At 47.3% G+C, this 20000-nt stretch overlaps 1 protein-coding gene across 3 annotated transcripts in view; it reads right to left on the reverse strand.

Annotated features, from left to right (window-relative positions):
- LOC113822084 (uncharacterized) overlaps window positions 1-20000 on the reverse strand; it is a 177442-nt gene that overhangs the window by 110100 nt on the left and 47342 nt on the right. For all 3 annotated transcript variants that reach the window (XM_070121157.1, XM_070121156.1, XM_070121158.1), the window contains exon 2: window positions 19664-19816. In XM_070121157.1, coding sequence (XP_069977258.1) covers window positions 19664-19816 — 153 coding nt within the window. The remainder of the gene's footprint in view (window positions 1-19663; window positions 19817-20000) is intronic.

Raw genomic sequence — 20000 nt, forward strand, 5'->3', positions numbered from 1 at the left:
CTACAACCCTCCCCTCCTCTCCCCTTCCCTCCCACAGGGTAGCACACAGCGTTGCAGAAGTTGATCATGGTTGCAACGGCGTGATGAAGTACCCTGTCCGCCGGTTCTCATACCTCACGTAGCGGGTGCGGGACCTTCATCATGGGCGCCGCAGTACTCGTGGCACTGTGGTTTGGAGTTTGGTATGTGGCACTCTTGTTTTCTCTCTCTGTCTCTCTCTCTCTCTCTCTCTCTCTCTGTCTGTCTGTCTCTCTCTCTCTCTCTCTTTCTCTCTCTCTCTCTCTCTCTGTCTGTCTGTCTCTCTCTCTCTCTCTTTCCGGGAAGTGGTATACTGTCTATTCTTTTTTTTGTTCTCTCTCTCTCTCTCTCTCTCTCTCTCTCTCTCTCTCTCTCTCTCTCTCTCTCTCTCTCTCTCTCTCTCTCCGGGTTGTGGTATACTATCTACTTATTAAAATGGTATGTGGTAATGGCGCTTTTCCCTGTGGGTATGATGTGTGGCACTGCAAAATATCTAAAGAATAATAATAATAAAAATAAAAAAGGAAAAAAGATGTGGCACTGTAAAATACTTGTAACATGTGGCACTCTAAAATTCCTTGACACGCCGCCGGTATCTGTTTGGCATTTCCGCGAATTCCCTTTCTGTTTCCGGTTTTCTATGTGGCACCTTTTTCGCTGGAGATCATAGCAGCTGAACCGAATATATCTCACTTATATCTACGTATAATGAACTATATATCTCATTCATATCTGCGTATAATGAGCTATATATCTCATTCATATCTACGTATAATGAACTATATATCTCATTCATATCTACGGATAATGAACTATATACCTCACTCATATCTACGTATAATGAACTATATATCTTATTCATATCTACATATAATGAACTATATATCTCATTCACATCTACGTATAATGAACTACGTTAATGAATTTATTTATTATGAATTTATTACGATTTATTTTTCATGTTGGTTTTGCTTCTGAATCTGCCTATCTATCCATGTATCAATTTATTTTTATTTATTCGTCTGTCTATTTGTCTTGTCTATATTTTGTACCCAATTCTTAAACATTTATTTCCTCCCCTCCCCCCCCCCTCTCTTTGGCAGCGTCCCATGGCACCCATCTTTCTCTCCCTTCCCTCCTCATTTGCATGTGTACTGTGGCACTTGTGTATTTTTTTCTGTAATTGTCATGTGTCACTTTACCCTCCCCCGCACCCCTGTCCTGCCCTCCTCCTCCCTCAGAGTCCCTCCCCGGTCTCCTTTCTCCCCCTCCCTCCCTCCCTCCTCTCGGGCACCAACGTCCCTTAACCCCTCCTCCCTCCATCTCGACGCCACTCCCCCTTCCTCCCTCTCTCAACGCCCTCGTCCCCTCCCTCCCTCTCTCAACACCTCCCTCCCTCCCTCTCGACGCCACTCCCCTTCCCTCCTCTCTCTCAACACCCCCTCCCTCTCTCTCTCAACACCCCTCCCTCCCTGTTTCAACACCTCCTCCTCCCTCCCTCACTCTCGACGCGCGCTCCCCATCAATCCATCCCTCTCTCAATGCCACTTCCCCCCCCCCACCCACACACACACACACCCCGGCCCTTACACACACTTTCCCGCATCTGTTCAGTGACACTCTCGGCAGCGGTGTCAATGCTGTCAGCGCGAGTGTCCATAGAATCCAACTGTCACTTCCCTTCACCCCCTCACCCTCCTCTCTCTCTCTTTCTCTCTGTTTTGTTTGTCTCCCTCTTACTCCCTCGTTATTTCATCCTCTCACTCTCTCTCTCTCTCTCTCCGTATTTCAACCAGTTTGTCTCTCTCAACTTTTGTCTTTTCATCACTCTCTTCCCTATCCTCTTTTCCTCTCTCTTCCTCATTCTTTCTCCTCTCCTCCTCCCCTCGTTTCTCTAGTAGCTAACACCCTGCGTTACCTGTCAACACTCTCCCCAGCCCTCGGTCTCCCCTCTCCTCCCTCCTCTCTCTCTGCCTTTTTTCTCACCCATCTCTTTTCACTCTCGTGTCTCCCTCTTTCCTTTCCTCCCCCCTTCCATCCTCGTTACCCCCCGCCGTGCCAAGCTGTGCAACACCCCTCCTCCCTTTGACCCCCCCCCTTCCCTGCCCATGGTCCTGTCTGCATTGCCGTGAACTTACACCCTTTGTGTTATCCTTCCCCTCACTTCCCCCTCCCCTCTCCCTCTCCCTCTCCCTTCCCTTCCCCTCCTACTGCCCCCCCCCCCTCCGCCACTCACAACATTGCGCGGCGCCTAAAAAGAAGGGGGAGGAGGAGGAGGAGGAGGAGGAGGAGGAGGAGGAAGGAGGGAGGAGGAGGGGGAGAAGGAGGAGGAGGAGGAGGGGGAGGAGGAGGAGGAGGAGGAGGAGGAGGAGGAGGAGGAGGAGGAGGAGGAGGAGGAGGAGGAGGAGGATGGAGGAGAAATGCGAAGAGAAGAAGGGGAGAAGAGGGGAGAAGAGGGGACGAAAGGAGATCGAAATAAGACATTTGCTTCTTTCTTTCCCCCTACGTGTATAGCGGTACAAATAACGTCTTTATAATATATTCAAAATCATAAATATGATAATCAGGGTGCTGATGTTCATTATATATGAATAAATATACAGCGAGAGAGAGAGGGGGAGAGAGAGAGAGAGAGAGAGAGAGAGAGAGAGAGAGAGAGAGAGAGAGAGAGAGAGAGAGAGAGAGAGAGAGAGAAAGAGAGAGAGAGAGAGAGAGAGAGAGAGAGAGAGAGAGAGAGAGAGAGAGAGAGAGAGAGAGAGAGAGAGAGAGAGAGAGAGTGAGATAGAAAGAGTGAGAGGAGAAAGAGAGAGTGAGAGAGAGAGAGAGAGAGAGAGAGAGAGAGGGAGAGAGAGAGAGAGAGAGAGAGAGAGAGAGAGAGAGAGAGAGAGAGAGAGAGAGAGAGAGAGAGAGAGAGAGAGAGAGAGAGAGTGAGGGAGAGAGAGAGAGAGAGAGAGAGAGAGAGAGAGAGAGAGAGAGAGAGAGAGAGAGAGAGAGAGAGAGAGAGAGAGAGAGAGAGAGAGAGAGAGAGAGAGAGAGAGAGAGAGAGAGAGAGAAGGACAAAAAAGAAGAGACATAAACAAAGGAAAACACAAGTGGAGGGAAAAGAGAGAATAAACCAGACGGAAATGAAATAAACAAGAAAAAAAAAATGAAAAAAATAAAGAAAAGGAAAATAAAAAATAAGCAATACGAAAAAAATAAACAAGAAAAGAAAAACAAAACAAGAAGAGTGGGGAAAATAAGATATAATAAAAACAGAAACAAACCAGCAGAGGTAAAGAAGAAGACATAAAGTGTAAGAAAAAAATTAGGAAAAAATAAGATTATAAAAGTTGGACGCCCTCCAATCCCCTTTAAAAAAAGGTAAGTGGCACCTGCTCTCAACGACACATATGCCACTCCACTGACACTCGGCTGACACTTGGCTGACACTGTCCTGCCCTCCCGCCTACAAATCTATCTTGCATCACTTGTTTGTCTTTTGGAGAAAAAAAAAATGAAAGGAAGACAATAGGAAATAAATATCGTCACTAAGAAAAAAGTAAAAGGAATTCAACGCAGAATAAAAAAAATAAATAAATAAATAAAAAATAAAAAGTGTGTATGTATGTATCTATACATACGTGTATACAAAACCACAATATCACAAAATCGCAAACCCACAAACACACACACAGACAAACACACGCACACTCACACGCACAGACGGACAGACAAACACAAACACACACACACACACATAAACATACAACACACATGCACACGCACAAAAATACAACACACACACGCGCACAGACACACCTACACATTTTTTTTTCTTACATGACACGCATACAAGACAAACACAAACACACATGCACACACAACACCAACCAAGACAACCATTTGGGAAGAGAAAGGAAAAGACAAACACGAAGGAAGAATAAAACGAGGAAAAACAAAACAAAGAAAAGAAAAGAAAAGAAAAAAAAAAAAAACGAACGTACACACTGCATTAAGATGAGCTGAAGAGCTGGAAGAAGCCGCCATTGTTCCCTCATTTCCCATGAGTGAGGAGGAGGAGGAAAAATGAGGAGGAAAAGGAGGAAAAAGAAGGAGGAAAAGGAGGAAAAAGAAGGAGGAAGAAAAGAAAGAGAAATAGGGGGAGGAAGAGGAGGAAAAAGGAGGAGCAGGAGGAAGAGGAGGAGAAGGAGGAGGAAGAGGAAAAGGAGTAGAAAAAAGAAGAGGAGGAGCATAAGGAAAAATAGAATAGGAAATGAAAAAAAGAAGGAAACAGAAAAAGTGGAGGAAAAAGAAAAAAGGAAGAGGAAAAAAAAGTGGAGAGGCAGAACGAGGAGGAGGAGGGGGATGAGCAGGAGCAAAAAGAAGAGGAAGCAAGAAGAAGAAGAGGAGGGAAAGAGAGGAGGAGGAAGAGTAGGAAGAATAGGAGCAAGAGGAGGGAAGAGAAGGAAGAGTAGGAGGAGAAAAAGGAGGAGGAGGGGAAAGAGGAGGAAGAGAGAGGAGGAAAAGGAGGAGGAGAGGAAAGAGGAGGAAGAGTAGGAGGAGGAGAAAGAGGAGGGAAGAGAAGGAGGAAGAGAAAGAGGTAGGGAAGAGGGGGAGAAAGAGGAGGAAATAGAAGAAGAAGAGAAGAAGAAGAAGAAGAAGAAGAAGAAGAAGGAGGAGGAGGGGCTCGTGGGCACTCGCTCTCCTGCCCCTCTCGCGAGGCCGCCCCGCCCGCGCCTGCCGCCCGCCCGCCCGCGCCGCCCGCGTGTGCCTGCCTCGCTGAATGAGTTCCTCTTCGTTTGGGGATCTCGACTTTGTCTCTCCAAGGGCCTTCCTCTTGTCCTCTCCCCTCCTTCCTCCTTCCTCCCCTCTCTGCCGCTTCCCCTTCGTTCATTCTTTACTTTGCGTTCTCTCTTTCTTTCTTTCTTTTTTGGTCATATTTTCTCTCTTTTCTCATTTCTCTCTTGCTTTTCCTTCTATTTATTTATCTCTCTATCTTTTAACTCCTCCTTTCTCTCCCTTATCTTCCTCCTCCTTAGCATCATCATTTTTCTCCTCCTCCTCCTCCTTTCTTCCCTCTTCTTCTTCTTCTTCTTCTTCTCCTTCTTCCTTTTATTATTAATCACCGCACTCCCAGATGTCCAGAAGAGAAAGGATATCTCTTATTTTGTGTTTTCTTTTTCTTATTCTTATTTTTATTTATTTTTTTGTTTTGTTTTATGTTCTTGTCCATTCTTTCTTTTTAACGGGTCGGTTGTGCTCAGTCTCCCGTGAGAAGCAGGGAAGGGGGAAGAGGGGGAGGAAGAGGGGGAGGAGGAGGGGAAGAGGAAGAGGGGAAGGAGGGGGAGGGAGGGGAGGAGGGGGAGGAGGGGAGAAGGGGGAAGTGGAAGGAGAGGAGGGGGAGGGGGAGGGGGAGGAAAAGGAGGAGGAGGAGGAGGAGGAGGAGGAGGAGGAGGAGGAGGAAGAGGAGGAGGAAGAAGAGAGGGGAAGAGAAGTAGACGGAGATGGGGAGCGGAAGGGGAGATGAAAGAAAAAGAAGAACGAAGGGGCGGAGGGGAAGGGAAGGAGGGGAAGGGAGAGGGGAAGGGGGGGGGGTATTCCCTATTATCCCTTTCTCTCTCGTTCTAACACGCTTTTCTATTTATTTTACACCGTGCCTCCTATCTTCCCCCTTTTTGTTTGAATCTCATCATCGCGCGTGCGTATATATGAGTATGTGCGTGCGTGTGCGTGGGCGATCGCGTGCGTGTGCGTGTGTGTGAGCATGCGCGCGCGGTCGTGTGCGTGTGCGTGTGAGTGTGCGTGGACGATCGCGTGCGTGTGCGTGCGTGTGAGCATGCGCGCGCGGTCGTGTGCGTGCGTGCGTGCGTGCGTCACTCAATACCTTCCTTCCAATCTACTTCCTTAACCCTTTAACGCAAAATTCCCCACTTCCTCCATGCACGCCTTTATCGCCGTCTCCGCTTCGCCCTTCATCTTCCATTAGGGAAAAAATCCCAAAAATCTTTCCCGCCTCTGCGTCTTCCCTTGTTTGTTTTATCTTATCTATTTGCTTCTCTTCTTCGCTCTCTCTCTCTCTCTCTCTCTTGCTCTTACTCTCATATCTCCCCTCTATTCTCTGTCTTTCCCTCTTTTCTCTCTCCTCCCTCTCTTCTCTTCCTTCCCTCTTTCTCTCCCCCTCTCCTTCCCTCTCTTTCTCTCTCCTTCCCTCTTTATCTTCTCTTCCCCTTCTCCTCCTTCCCTCGGTCCTTCCTCCCTCATTTTCCATTCTTATTTATCCTTCTCTCCCCCTTCTCCTCCTTCCCTCGGTCCTTCCTCCCTCCCCTCCCATTCTTATCTCTCCTCCTTCCTCCTCGTCCAGCCGACACCGCTACCCTCTCTCGCTTCTCCATTGCCTTTTATTTCTCTTAAGATGCTGCTGTTTCTTGAAGGAGGTCTTTGAGTTTCTCTTTTTTTACTTTCTCGGTTTCGCTTTGTGTCTCATTTGGCTTCCCTTTCTCTCTGTCTGTCTGTCTGTCTGGCTCTTCCTCTCTCTGTCTGGCTCTGGCTTTCTCTGGCTCTCTCTTTCCTCCCTCCCTTCCTTCCTCCCTCCCTCCCTCCCTCCCTCCCTCCTTCCTTCCTCCCTCCCTCCTTACTTTCTCCCTCCCTCCCCTCCCCCCCTCTCTCTCTCTTTCTCTCTCTCCCCTCTCCCTCCCTCTCCCTCTCTTGTTTATTACTTCCTGTTTCATCTCTTGACTTCGCGTGTAAGTTTGCTTGTTTTCTTTTTCCTCTATTCTTCCCATTTTGCTTTCTCTCTATCTTCGCTTCTCCTCTTAGCGATTTGTCTCGCTTTCCCCTTTATACCTCATTCTTTCCCTTCCACCCTCTTATTCTAACTTAGAGAAAGTGAAATAGCTTCTCACTGGTCTTCAATCCCTCCCTCGCTCTATTTCTCTCCCTCTCCCTCTCCCTCGCCCTATTTCTCTCTCTCTCCCTCTAACTCTCCTTCGCTCTCTCCCTCTCTCTCCTCTCCCTTCTCTGTCTCACTCCCTCTCTCTCTCTGTCTCTGTCTCTGTCTCTCTCTCTCTCTCTCTCTCTCCTTTACCCTCACCATCTCACCCCTCCTCTCTGTTTATCTTATTCCCCTCTCTCCGTCTCTCATCCTCTCCCTCTCCCCTTCTCTCCGTCTCTCACCCTCTCCCTCTCTCTCTCTGTCCCCCTTTACATCTCTTCATATTTCTCTCCGATTCTTCCAGCTCTTCCTCGAGAAAATAAATCCGAGACAATGATTTACGTCCTTCAAGGTAAGCACTTTTATCTTTTTCTTTTTACCTCGTCTTCTTCTTCCTCTTCCTTTCTTTCTTTCTTCTTCTCCTCTTCCTTCATCTCTCGTTTTTGTTTTAACTATTCATATATCTCTTCACATTATATATCATAATTTTTCCTACTTACAAGTTTTCATTGGTTGTTTTTTTTCTTATTAACTGTTTATCAGAAAGAATGAGATAAACTGTTAAAGAGGTAGAGATGGAGGGAGGGAGGGATAAGGAGGGAGGCAGAGAAGGTGGGAAAGAGGGTGGGAGGGAAGAAGCAGGAGAGAGAGAGGGACTGAGGGAAGGAGGGAGGGAGGGATAAGGAGGGAGGGAAAGAGCGAGAGAAAGAGCAGAGAAAGAAACAGAGCGAGAGCAAGAGAGAAACAGCGCGAGACACAGACGGACAAACAGACAGAAAGACCAAGAACGAGCGAGAGAGACAGGTCGACAGAGAACGAGCGAGAGAGAGACAAGTCGACAGAGAACGAGCGAGAGAGAGGCAAGTCGACAGAGAACAGAGAGAGAGAGAGAGAGACAGATCGACAGAGAACGAGCGAGAGAGAGACAGATCGACAGAGAACGAGCGAGCGAGAGAGAGAGAGAGAGAGAGAGAGTCTGAGAAAGACCTGAGGGAGAGCCGAGCTTATTTGTCCACGGGTAATGAAAGTCAAACAGCGCCGGTGTTGTTGCCACATTGAGCACTCTGCAGCCTGCATTCGTGCGGGGGAGGGGGGAAGGGGAGGAGGAGAGGAGGAAGGGAAGGAGGAAGGGAGGGGGAGGGAGGAGGAGGAAGGAGAGGAGGAGAGAAGGAAGGGGAGAAGGAAGGAAGGGCTGGGAGTGGGGGGAGGAGGAAGGGAGGAGGAAGGGAAGGAGGAAGGGGGAGGGGGAGGGAGGAGGAGGAAGGAGAGGAGGAGAGAGAAGGAAGGAAGGACGGGGGGAGGGGGAAGGAGAGGAGGAGAGTGGGAGGATAACGAGGAGAGTGAGGAAATGAGGAGAGTGGGAGGGAGAGGAACAGAGAAGGAAGGAAGGAGATGGGGGGGAGTGGAGGAGGAGAGGAGAGAAGGAGGGAAAGAAAAGAGGAAAGTGGGAGGGAGAGGAAATGAGTGGGGGAGGAAGAAATTGGGTGGGAGAGGAAGAGAGAGGCAGAGAGGGGAAGGGAGACGAGAAAAAGGAGGGAGAGAGGGAGGGAGAGGAAGTAGGAGGAGGGAAAGAGGGAGGGAAAGGGGGAGAGGAGGAGAGAGGGAGAAAGAGGAGTAGGATGAGGCAAAGAGGGAGGGAAAGGGGGAGAGGAGGAAAGAGGGAGGAAGAGGGGGAGAGAGGGAGGGAGAGGAGGAGAGAGGGAGAAAGAGGAGCAGGAGGAGGGAAAGAGGGAGGAAGCCTTTATCTTCGCTCCGTCTCGCTACGAAATGTTCCGAATAAGTGCTAGTTCATTTACTCGCGCGCTGACGAGCCCGCGCGCTCTCTTTGTCTCTGTCTCTCTGTCTCTCTTTCTCTTTGTCTCTGTCTCTCTGTCTCTCTTTCTCTTTGTCTCTGTCTCTCTCTCTCTTTCTAGATCTCTCTCTCTCTGTCTCTCCCTCTTTCTCTCTCTCTCTCTCTTTGTCTCTGTCTCTCTCTCTCTTTCTAGCTCTCTCTCTCTCTCTCTCTCTCTCCCTCTTTGTCTCTGTGTGTCTCTCTCTCTCTTTGTCTCTGTCTCTGCTCTTTTCTATCTCTCTCCTCTTTGTCTCTGTGTGTGTGTCTCTCTCTGTCTTCACTGTGTGTGTCTCTCTCTCTCTTTGTCTCTGTTTCTCTCTCTCTCCCTCTTTGCCTCTGTGTGTGTCTCTCTCTATCTTTGTCTCTGTGTGTGTCTCTCTCTCTTTGCCTCGCTCTCTCTCTCTCTCTCTCTCTCTCTCTCTCTCTCTCTCTCTCTCTCTCTCTCTCTTTCTCTCTCTCTCTCTCTCAATCTTTCTTTCTCTTTTTTCTCTCTCAGTCTTCTTTCTCTCTCCCTCGTCTTCTTTCTATCTCCCTCTAGTTCTCTTACTTTCTCTCGCTTTCCATCATTTCATCTTGATCAATGTTCATAGGAAACATATCCTCAATGAGAAGGAGAGAAAGAAGAGAAGAAAGACACAGAAAGAGAATAAGGTATAAACACAAACCAAAGCAGAGAGAGGGAGAAGACAAAGAAAGTAAGCCCGAGTAATTTAGGGGAAGGCAGAACAACATGATGAATAAGGAATGAAGAGAGGGTATGAAGAAAAAGTGCGTGCGTGCGAGAGAGAGAGAGAGAAGGAAAGAGAGGGAGAGAGGGAGGGAGGGAGGAGAGGGAGGAGGGAGAGGAGAGAGAGAGAGATAGAGAGAGAGAGAGAGAGAGAGAGAGAGAGAGAGAGAGAGAGAGAGAGAGAGAGAGAGAGAGAGAGAGAGAGATAGACAGATAGATAGATAGAGAGAGAGAGAAAAAAAAAAGAGAGAGAGAGTGATAGTAAGAGAGAGAGGGAGACAGACAGACAGAGAAAGGGAGAGAGAGAGAGAGAGAGAGAGAGATTTAAGAGAAAGAGAGAAAGAAAGAGAGAGAGTGAGAGAAAGAGAGAGAGTGAGAGAAAGAGAGAGAAAAAAAGAGAGAGAAAAAAAGAGAGAGAAAGAAAGAGAGAAAGAAAGAGAGAGAAAAAAAGAGAGAGAGAGAGAGAGAGAGAGATTTAAGAGAAAGAGAGAGCATCCCGTTCAATTGTGCCTGCATATACTCGTGTGTTTACAAGCAATGTTGACACTGTTTGCAAGTAAACGCAAACACACGCGTGTACCATGCGTGCATACGTGCGTTCGCGCTAATACCCGCGCGCGCGTGCGTCACCCCTTCCCCCCCTCCCCCCTCCCGATCATGCACACGCAAATGCACCCCCCTCCACCCCCTCCACCCCCACCAAAAGCCAGCGAGGACAAAGGAAGAGAGTTTGCCAAGTTAATTTTTCACAAGATGGTAAACCTAATGCACGGTTTATGGACTGGCGGGCGGCGGGAAACGAATGAGGGAGAACGCGGGAGAAAAAAGGAGAGAGGAACAAGGACAGGGAGGGAAGATGGACGCGGGAAAGAGGGGGAAAAAGAGGAAGGAGATTGGGAGGAGGCAGGACAGGGAGAGATATGGCTGGGGGAGAGGGAGGGAGGGAGAGAGGGAGGGAGGGAGGGGAGGAGGGAGGGGTATGAATGGGGGATAGGGAGGGAGGGAGGGAGGGAGGGAGGAAGGATGGAGGGGTATGAATGGGGGATAGGGAGGAGGGAGGGAGAGGTATGAATGGGGGAGAGGGAGGAGAGGAAGGGAGGAGGGGGAAGGAGGGAGGGAGGGAGGGGTAGGAGGGAGGGAGGGAGGGGGGGAGAGAGAAAGAGAGAAGCTACAGACAGAGAGAAAGAGAATGAAAGGACAAAGAGAGAGAGAAAGCGAAAGAGAGAGAAAACGAGAAACAAGACACACTCCTCACCCATCCCCCAACCCCCCACCAACTTCACCCAACCCCCCCATCTCCACCCAACCCCCCAACCCCCCCAACCCCCGTTTGTTTGAAGATCCGGCAACGCCCCTGAATGCATACATAAAAAAAAATGCCAATTACTGATTAATCGGCCGATTTCTTTCCCTTTTTTTTCTCTCTCTCTCTCTATCCTTTTCTTTCTTGGAATCGCGCTAAGGAGACGGGGCGGGGAGGGGGTGGGGAGGGAGTGAGGGGAGGGGGAGGTCTTAGGATGGGGGGGAGGTAGGGGACGGTAGGAGGATAGGAAGTTCAGAGGAAATATAAAAAAAAGAATGAGGGAAATGAGAAAAAAATGGGAGAATTAGAGCAATGAGGAAGAGGGGGGCGGTAAGAAGGGATATAAATGTAGAGTGGGAAGGGAAGAGGTGGGGGGAGGGGGAGGGGAGGAACTGAGAGAAAATGAGAATATGTGACAATTATCGGAAAGAAAATGGGAAAAAAGAGAGATTAGGCGGATAAGTGAAATTGAATAACAGGAATACAGGGAGGAGGAGGCGGAAGGGGAGGAGGAGGAGGGAGAGGAGGATGAGGAGAAAGAGGAGGAAGAGGAAGAGGAGGAGGAGAAAAAAGAGGAGGAGAAGGAGCAGAAGAAGCAAAAGGAGAAGCAAGAGGAGGAGGAGGAGGAGGAGGAGGAGAAGAAGCAAGAGGAGGAGGAGGAGGAGGAAGAAGAGAATGATTATGAAGAGATAGAAGAAACGCACCGACGAAAGATAACAAAAGGAAATCAAATAAAAGCAGCTAAAGGGGAGAGAGAGAAAAATAAACAAAACAAAGAAAACAAAACATGACGTTAGAACAATCAGGGAGAGAGAACACGGCGATTGATCTCAGGTCAGACCCCCCCCTCCCTCATCCCCCCTCCCTCACCTCCCCCCACACCCTCTCCTCCTCTCCTTACCTTCCTCCCTCCTCCTCTTCCCTTCCTTTTCTTTCCCTCACCTCCTCTCCTCTCCTCTCTCTCCTCTCTTTTTGTCTCTCCGTTCTTCCTTTTCCCTTCCCTTTTCTCTCTTCCCTTTCTTTCCTTCCCCCTTACCTCCTCTCGTCTCCTCGCTCATCTCCTCTTTCTCCCCTCTTTCCTCTCTTTTGTCTCTTATTTCTTCCTCTTCCTCTCTTTTCCTTCCTTCCCTTTCTCTCTCCCCTCGTCATCTTTCTTTTCCCTTCCTTTTCCTGCTCCTCATTCACCTCTCTCTCTCATCATTCCCTTACCTCCCTTTTTGTGTCCCCACTCTTCCTCTCTTTTCCTCTCTTCCTCTTTCTCTTCCTTCTATTCTCTCCGTCCCTCTCTTTTCCTTTACCTCCCTTTCACTCCCTTTTTCTCATCTCTTCCTTCCCCTCCTTCCTCCTCTTTCTCTTCCTTCCCTTTCCTTTTTTTCTCATCACTTCCTTCCCCTTACCTCCCCCCCCTTCCTTTTTTATCCTTCCCCCCCCTCCCCCCTGCCCTTAGGTCATCGTAGAAGTTTCTCGCTTTAGTTGTCGAAAAGTTGTTATGTACCTGTATCTCTTCTTTTTTTTCTCTTTCTCTCTCTCTCTCTCTTTTATTCTTTTATCGCACGTTTCCTCTCCCCTTTTCAGTTTAGTTTTCCGCTTTCTTTTTCACTCTTCTTTCGTGTGCAATTAATTGTTGTTGTTGTCTTTTTATTCTAGTATTATGCTTTTTTGCTTCTCTATCTGTTTATTTTTTGTTTATTTATGCTTTCTTCCTTCTATTATTTATCCTTCCATCTACGTCTTCCCTCTTTTTTTTCCTCCTCTGCCTTTTCAATCCTCACCTCTCCGCCTCTTCCTTCTTTTTAACTCCTCATCTTCTTTACGTTTCCTCCTTCTCCTCCTCCTCTTCATTTTCCTTTTTTACCTCCTCTTTCCCCATCTCCCTCTTTCTCCTCTTCCATTCTTCCACTCCTACTTCCGTCTCCTTCCGCGTCCTCTTCCTCCTTTCCCTCAACATCCTTCCTGCTATTTTCATGTCGCTGGATCTCCATTTCGTTTCTTCCTCCTTCCTCCTATTCCTTCTCCATGCTCCTACCTCCTTCCTTTATCATCATCCCTCACTCTCCTCTCTCTCCTCTTTCTCCCTCCTACCTCTTCCTTCTTCCCCTTCCTCCTAACTCCCTCCCTCCTCCCTCCCTTCCCCCATTTTCCCTCTCATTTCTTCCCTCCTCCTCCTCTCCTTCCTTCCTCCCTCCCTCCCTCCTTCCCTCCCTCTCCCTTCCTTCCTTCCTTCCTCCCTCCTCCCTTCCCCCATTTTCCCTCTCATTTCTTCCCTGCTCCTCCATCTTTCCCTCCCTCCTTCCTTCCTTCCTTCCTCCCTCCCTCTTCCTTCCTTCCTCCCTCCCACACACCAGCAATAAGCACAAAATCACCGCGTTAATTCGTCATCCACTTTAAAGCTTAAACCGACACCAGCGAGCAGCGTGGCGGCGGACCCGTGAATAAGTTGTGAAGGGGAGGAGGGGAAGAGGAGGAGGAGGAGGAGGAGGAGGAGGAGGAGGAGGAGGAGGAGGAGGAGGAGGGGAAGGGAGGAGGAGGAGGGTAGGAGGGGAAGGGAGGAGGAGGAGGGTAGGAGGGGAAGGGAGGAGGAGGAGGGTAGGAGGGGGAGGAGGTGGAGGGTAAGAGGAGGAGGGGGAGGATGGGGGAAGAGGAGAAAAAGGAAGTGGAGGAAAAGGAGGAAGAGGAAGAGGAAGAGTGAAGGTATATGAAAAAATGAGAGAGAGAAAAAAAAAGAAAAGAAAGAGAGAGAGAGAGAATGAGGAAGTTTTAAAGGTGTGGCAGAGGATGAGAAGGGCCAAGAAAATCGAAAGGAATTAAGAGCAGATTAAAAAAACGAAAAATCCACACACAAAAAAAGGCAAAACGGAAAGAAAACGCAAAACAGCTGCATACCAAACCAAGAAAAGAAAAAGACAAAAACGAGAAAAGAAAAAAAAAAGACGAAAAAAAAAAACAGAAAAAAAAGATAGTGAAGGAAGAAGACATCGAATTAAGAACTTAAAAGAAATACCCCCCGGCCACGGTAGCGAAGGAGGGGTGGGGGTGGGGGTGGGGGTGGAGGTGGGGCATTGAGGGAACAGGAGGGGGGAGGACGGAGGGAGGAGGAAGGTGAAGGAGAAAGAGGGGGACTGAAAGAGGAAGGGAGGGAGGGAGCGTGGAAGAGGGTGAAAGCGTGAGGGGAGTGATGGGTGAAGGCGAGAGGGAGGGAAGGAGTGAGTGAGGGAGGAGGGAGTGAGAGTCACTGAGAGTCACTGTGAGAGGGATGGGGGTGGCGGGTGTGGGATGGGGTGGGGCATTGAGGGAACAGGAGGAGGGGAGGGGGGACGGAGGGAGGAGGAAGGTGAAGGAGAAAGAGAGGGAGGGGGACTGAAAGAGGAAGGGAGGGAGGGAGCGAGGAAGAGGATGGAGGCGTGGGGGAGCGATGGGTGAAACGGAGAGAGAGCGAGAGGGAGGGAAATAGAGAAAGAGATAAAGAGAGAAAGAGAGATAGAGAGATAGAGAGAAAGAGAGAAAGAGAGAAAGAGAGAAAGAGAGAAAGAGAGAAAGAGTGAGTCAGAGTCAGAGAAGGAGTCAAAGAAAAAGTCAAATAACCAGAGAAAAAAACAGACAAAGAGACAAAGAGAGAAAAATAAGGAGAGAAGAATAAGAAGAGAGGAAGGAAGGGAGGAGGAGGGTGGAGGAGGAGGAGGGGGTGGAGGAGGAGGAGGAGGAGGAGGAGGAGGAGGAGGAGGAGAAGAGGAGGGAGGGGGTGGTGGAGGAGGAGGAGGAGGAGAAGGAGGAGGAGGAGGAGGAGGAGGGGTGGAGGAGGAGGAGGAGGGGGAGGAGGAGGAGGAGGGGGGGGGGGGTAGTCGTATCCCTCACGCATCGCTACTCCTTCTCTTCATCAATTAGTCATAATCACGGGACTCGTTAACCTCCGGAGGGCAAGAGAACACGCGGGAGGAAAGACGGAGTAGGAGGAGGAAAAGAAGGAGGAAGGAGGAAGGAGGAGGGGTGAAATAAGGAGGAAGGAGGAGGGGGGAAATAAGGAGCAAGGAGGAAGGAGGAGGGGTGAAATAAGGAGGAAGGAGGAGGAGGGGGAAATAAGGAGGAAGGAGGAGGGGTGAAATAAGGAGGAAGGAGGAAGGAGTGAGGGGGAAAATAAGGAGGAAGGAGGAGGAGGGGGAAATAAGGAGGAAGGAGGAGGAAAAGAAGCAGGAGAAAAGGAAGGAAAAGAAGGCGGAGGAGGAGGAGGAAAGGAAGGATGAAAAGGAGCAGGAGGAGGAAAAGAAGGAGGAGGAGGAAAGGACAGAGGAGGAATAGATAGGAGGAGGAGGAGGAATAAATAAAGGAGGAAATAATGGAGAGGGAGGGAAGTAAAGGAGGAAAGCAATGATAAGGAAGAAGAGGAGGAAAGTTAGGAGGAAGAGGAGGGAGAAAGATAGAGGAAGTGGAGGAAATAAAAGAAGACAGGAAGGAGGAGGATGGAATGGAGGAGGAGGAAAGGGAGGAGGACGAAGATGGAAGAGGAAGACAGAGAGGAAGAAGACGACGGAGAAGAAGAAGAAAAAAATAATAATAATAAGACCGCAAGAAAACAAAGTATGAAAGAACCAAAGGAAATGAAGATGAATGGGAGAAGAGGCAGGGAAATGAGGAATAGGAAACGAAGAGAATTTGTAAGAAAATTGAAAGAATTGGAGGAAACGTGATAAAGACATACGAAAGAGGCGTATGCAGGAAAGGAGAGACATAACAACAAAGGAGAGGAGAAGCAGGGAAAGAGAGAAGAGGAAGAAGAAGATGAAGAAGAAGAAAAAGTTCAACAGAAGAGAAACAAGGAAAGAGAGAAGAAGAGGAAGAAGAAGAAGGGAAAAAAAGCTCAACAAAAGAGAAACAGGGACACAGAGATAAAGAGAAGAAAGAAGAAGAAAAAAAAAAGTTCAGCAAAAGAAAAACAGGGACACAGAGAAGAAGAAGAAGAAGAAAAACACAAACAGAAGAGAAACAGGGACACAGAGAAGAAGAGGAAGAATAAGAAAATAAGATCAACAAAAGAGAAACAGGGACACAGAGATAAAGAGGAGAAAGAAGAAGAAGAAGAAAAAAGTTCAGCAAAAGAAAAACAGGGACACAGAGAAGAAGAAGAAGAAGAAGAAAAACACAAACAGAAGAGAAACAGGGACACAGAGAAGAAGAGGAAGAATAAGAAAATAAGATCAACAAAAGAGAAACAGGGGCACAGAGAAGAAGAAGAAGAAGAAGGAGAAAGATACACAGAAAGAACAATGACGAACGCTACAGCTTAAAACCGGAGCAACTCCAGATGGCAACAGCAGGTGAAGGATTCCCCCCCCCCCCCTTCTCTCTAGCCTCCTCTCGCTTATCACTCTTCTCCTACCTCCTTCCTTTATTCTCTTCCCTCTTTCTTCTCTTTCTCCTCTTCCTTCCTACGTCATCCTAACTCTTTTTCCCTTCATCCTCTTCCTCCCTCCTTCCTCCTCTCTCTTACTTTTCCCTCCTCTACCCGTCTCCCTCTCACTTCTCACCTTTACCCTCCTATATCGTTCTCCCTCCCTCCTCTCTTTATTCCCAGTCCCCCTTTTCCTTCTTCCTCTTCTTATCTATCCCTCTCTACCCTCTTCCTTTCCACTCCCCAACCCCTTCACCTTCTCTCCCCTCTCCTATCCACTCCCCCAACCCCTTCCCCCTTCTCTACCCTCTCCTATCCACTTCCCCAACCCTTCCCTCTCGCCCTCCACTCCTATCCTATCCCCTCTACCCTCTATCCCTCTCCCCTACCTCCCTCTCTCTCTCCTTTCACCCTCGCCATTTCCTCCTTCCCCTACTCCTATCTCCCCCTCCCCTCCTCTACCTCAGCCCCCTGTCCCCTCCCCCCCTTACCTTTCACCACCGCTCTCCCACGTCCCTCGACACCCTCACTTCAGTCACCCTGCCCGTCATCCTGAAATCCTGAAGTGCCGCCTGCAGGATACACATCAGACCGCTCTCATCCTTCACATCACGCACGGAATGGTGTGTAGGCCTATGCGATGTGATGGTCTTGTTTTGTTTTTGTTTGTTTTTTTTGCTGTTGTTTGTTTTTTGTTTTGTTTGCTTAATTGTCGTGGATTCAATGAGTTTAGACTATTTGGTGTTCTTGTCTTGTTTTGTTGCGAATTGAAGGAGTTAGACTGTTCTTGTTTTTTTTGTTGTATTGTTCTTGTTTTGCTTGTTTGCTTGTTTCTTGCTTCTCTGTTTGTCGTGAATTGAATGAATTAGACTATTTGGTGTTTTGTTTTTTGTTGGATTATTCTTCTTTTGTTTGTTTGTTTGTTTCTTGCTTCTCTGTTTGTCGTAAATTGAAAGAGTCTCAACCATTTGATGATGATGTTTGTTGTTGATTTGTTTTGTTTGCTATTTTCTCGTGAATTGAATCAGCTAAACTATTTTTGCTGTTTATTTATTTTTTCATGAATCGGAGTTTATTTGTTTGTTTGTTGCGGACTGGAGTTAAACCAGCTGATTTTCTTGCCTTACGTTGCTTTTCTGTTTCTTTATCTGTTTATCCCGAATTGCAGATACCTACATAATATTTGTGTTGATTGTCTTTGTCCGAACAAGAGGTAAACAAGAGGATATTCTTTTTGTTTGTTTTCTTGTTTGTCATCTGGTGCTCTTATTTTCTTTGTTCGATCGCTTGTTTATTCATTTGCACTTACCCACTTCCTCTTCCTTCCTTATCTCTTCCATTTGTCTGTTCTATTATCATTCTTTATTTTCTCCCTCCCCCCTCCTCTCTCTCCTCCTGCCCCCCCCTTCTCCTTCCCTTCCCCCCTCCTCCCCCTTACCCCCTAAATACCAGGTTTTTTCCATCCCTGTAGTGCACTTAAGTTATCTCAAATCTTCTAACTTTTCAACGACTTTTTCAAACTTTTATCCGTAATTTCCATTTCTCTATTTTTATCTCTTTTTTTTCTCCTTCTTGTTTCGACCTCGGAAAACTTAAGCAGAGAGTCAAGAATCAAAAATATTTCTTTTCTCCCTTTCTCTCGATTTTTCCCAATTTTTTCTTTCTTTCTTTTCAAAAAAAAAAAAAAAAAAAGTCTTACCCTGTGTCCCTGTTTTTTTTTTTTTTTTTTTTTTTCACCCTGTTCCATTTAATTTCCCCCGATGCATATCCGTCGAACTCCAGTTAATCCCTCAAAACTCTTTCTGGTTTTCCCCTAAATTCACCTGATTTTCCCCTAACTTTTAAAAACTCTGTACAATTTCATTAACCGGAAATTCACTCAAATTATACTAACTCGAATGTTTTAATTAGTTTAAAAATTCCCCTAGATTGATTCGATTTATCCCTAAAACATTTTTTCAGTAACTATTATTATTATTACTATCCTTTTCTTTATCTTTGGTTCAATTCATTTCAAGTTTACATCGAATTGTATCCATTTTTTTTTTCTCTCTCCATGCTACTTCTCTCTTTCTTCCTCTCCTCTCCCGCCTCCTCCTCCTCCTCTTCGATTTCTTCTCCTCCTCCTTTTCTTCCTCTCCCTCTAGCTTTCTCCCCATTCTCTTCTCTTCCCTTCCCACCTCTCATCCTTCTCCTTCATTTCGTCTTTCTCTCCTCTTTCACCTCCACCTCTTCTTTCCCCCCTCATTTCCACCTCCTCCTCTTCCTCCATCCTTCCCTTCCCCCTCCCCTACCCATTACTCCTTCCCCTCTCCTCCCTTAATCTTTTCCCCTTCCCCCTCCATCCTCTCACTCTCCCTTCCTCCTCCTCCTTCCTACCCATCCCTCCTCTCAGTCTCTCTCCTCCTCCTCCCCATCCCTCTTCCTCCTCCTCCTTCTCCTACCCATCCCTCCTCCCCTCCATCCTCTCAGTCTCTCTCCCCTCTCTCTCCTCCTCCCTCTCCCTCCTCCCCTCCCCCTCTTTCTCCTCCTATCCTTCCTCCTCCTCCCCCTCCTCCTCCCCCGTTATTTCCGTGCATTGCAATCACGCGAGAGTGCAACACGGGAAGCCAAAACTTTATTATTTCTTCCTCCCCAAAAAAATGATTTTTCGACATATCCCGGCCAATAAAGTATGCTATCTGATTTCCGATTCTCGTCCCAACAATGGAGAGAACAGATATAAAAAAGAAAAGCAGAATGAGAGACGAAGAAGAGAGAGAGAGAAAGAAAGAAAAATAAGAAACACGAAGGAGATAAAGAATTGGGGAAAAAAGAGAAAGAAAGACAAAAAAAAAGAGGAAAAAAATATCGTGGTATCGAAACCCAATCATTGCCAATCCGACGATAAGGGTCAAATTCGGCTAATTAAATTAATAATCACAACCATGATGAGCTTCAGATACGACAAAAATATTGGATCCTTCAGTTTAGTGGACATTCGGGGGATTATAATGACAGGCTTGAGTGTATGTGAATTAGATAATTAAAAATGGGAAAGACTTGATATTCAAATCTGGGTACAAGTACGAATATCAATGTATATATTAATAGACTTTAGAGAATGAAAGAGCAGAGAAACAAATATACAACAAAAGCAATTCGTATACAAAAATATACAACAAACAAACAAACACACAGATGCACAACCCACACAAACAAAGACACAGACACAGACATGCACACACGCAAGCACACACACACAAAACCCAAACCCCAGACATACAAACCCATACACACACACACACACACACACACACACACACACACACATACACACACACACACCCACACTTCATAAAATAATACAAAAATACAAAAAAAAAACACCACCACCACCAAAAAAGTACACCCAAAACGACCCTAAAAAAAAATAAATAAAAAATAAATAAACAAATAAATGAATACATAAATAAAATACTTAATCAATAAAAAAATAAAACACTCACTCGACTTCATGGGACGCACGCACACCCGCGCGCAGCCCGTGGAGCAGCACTTGGCAGCCCCCCCGCAGTCGCTGTCCCCCTGGCACTGGTCGGCCACGTCATCCGGGCACAGGGCAGGGTCCATCAGCCTCGAGGGGCACCGGCCGGGCTTGGCTGCGGAGGAGAGATAAGATAAAGAGATAAGTCTTGGGGATTAAGATGGATATTAAGAGGAATATCGTGATGCTGATGGTGGTGATGATGTGGAGAAAAAAGGTAGAAAAGAGGAAATACAGACAGATAGATAGAGAGAGAGATAAATGGATGGATAGATAAAAATAGATAGATAGACAGATAT

The sequence above is a fragment of the Penaeus vannamei genome, chromosome 4 (assembly GCF_042767895.1).
Source record: "Penaeus vannamei isolate JL-2024 chromosome 4, ASM4276789v1, whole genome shotgun sequence".
Classification (NCBI taxonomy): Eukaryota; Metazoa; Arthropoda; class Malacostraca; order Decapoda; family Penaeidae; genus Penaeus; species Penaeus vannamei.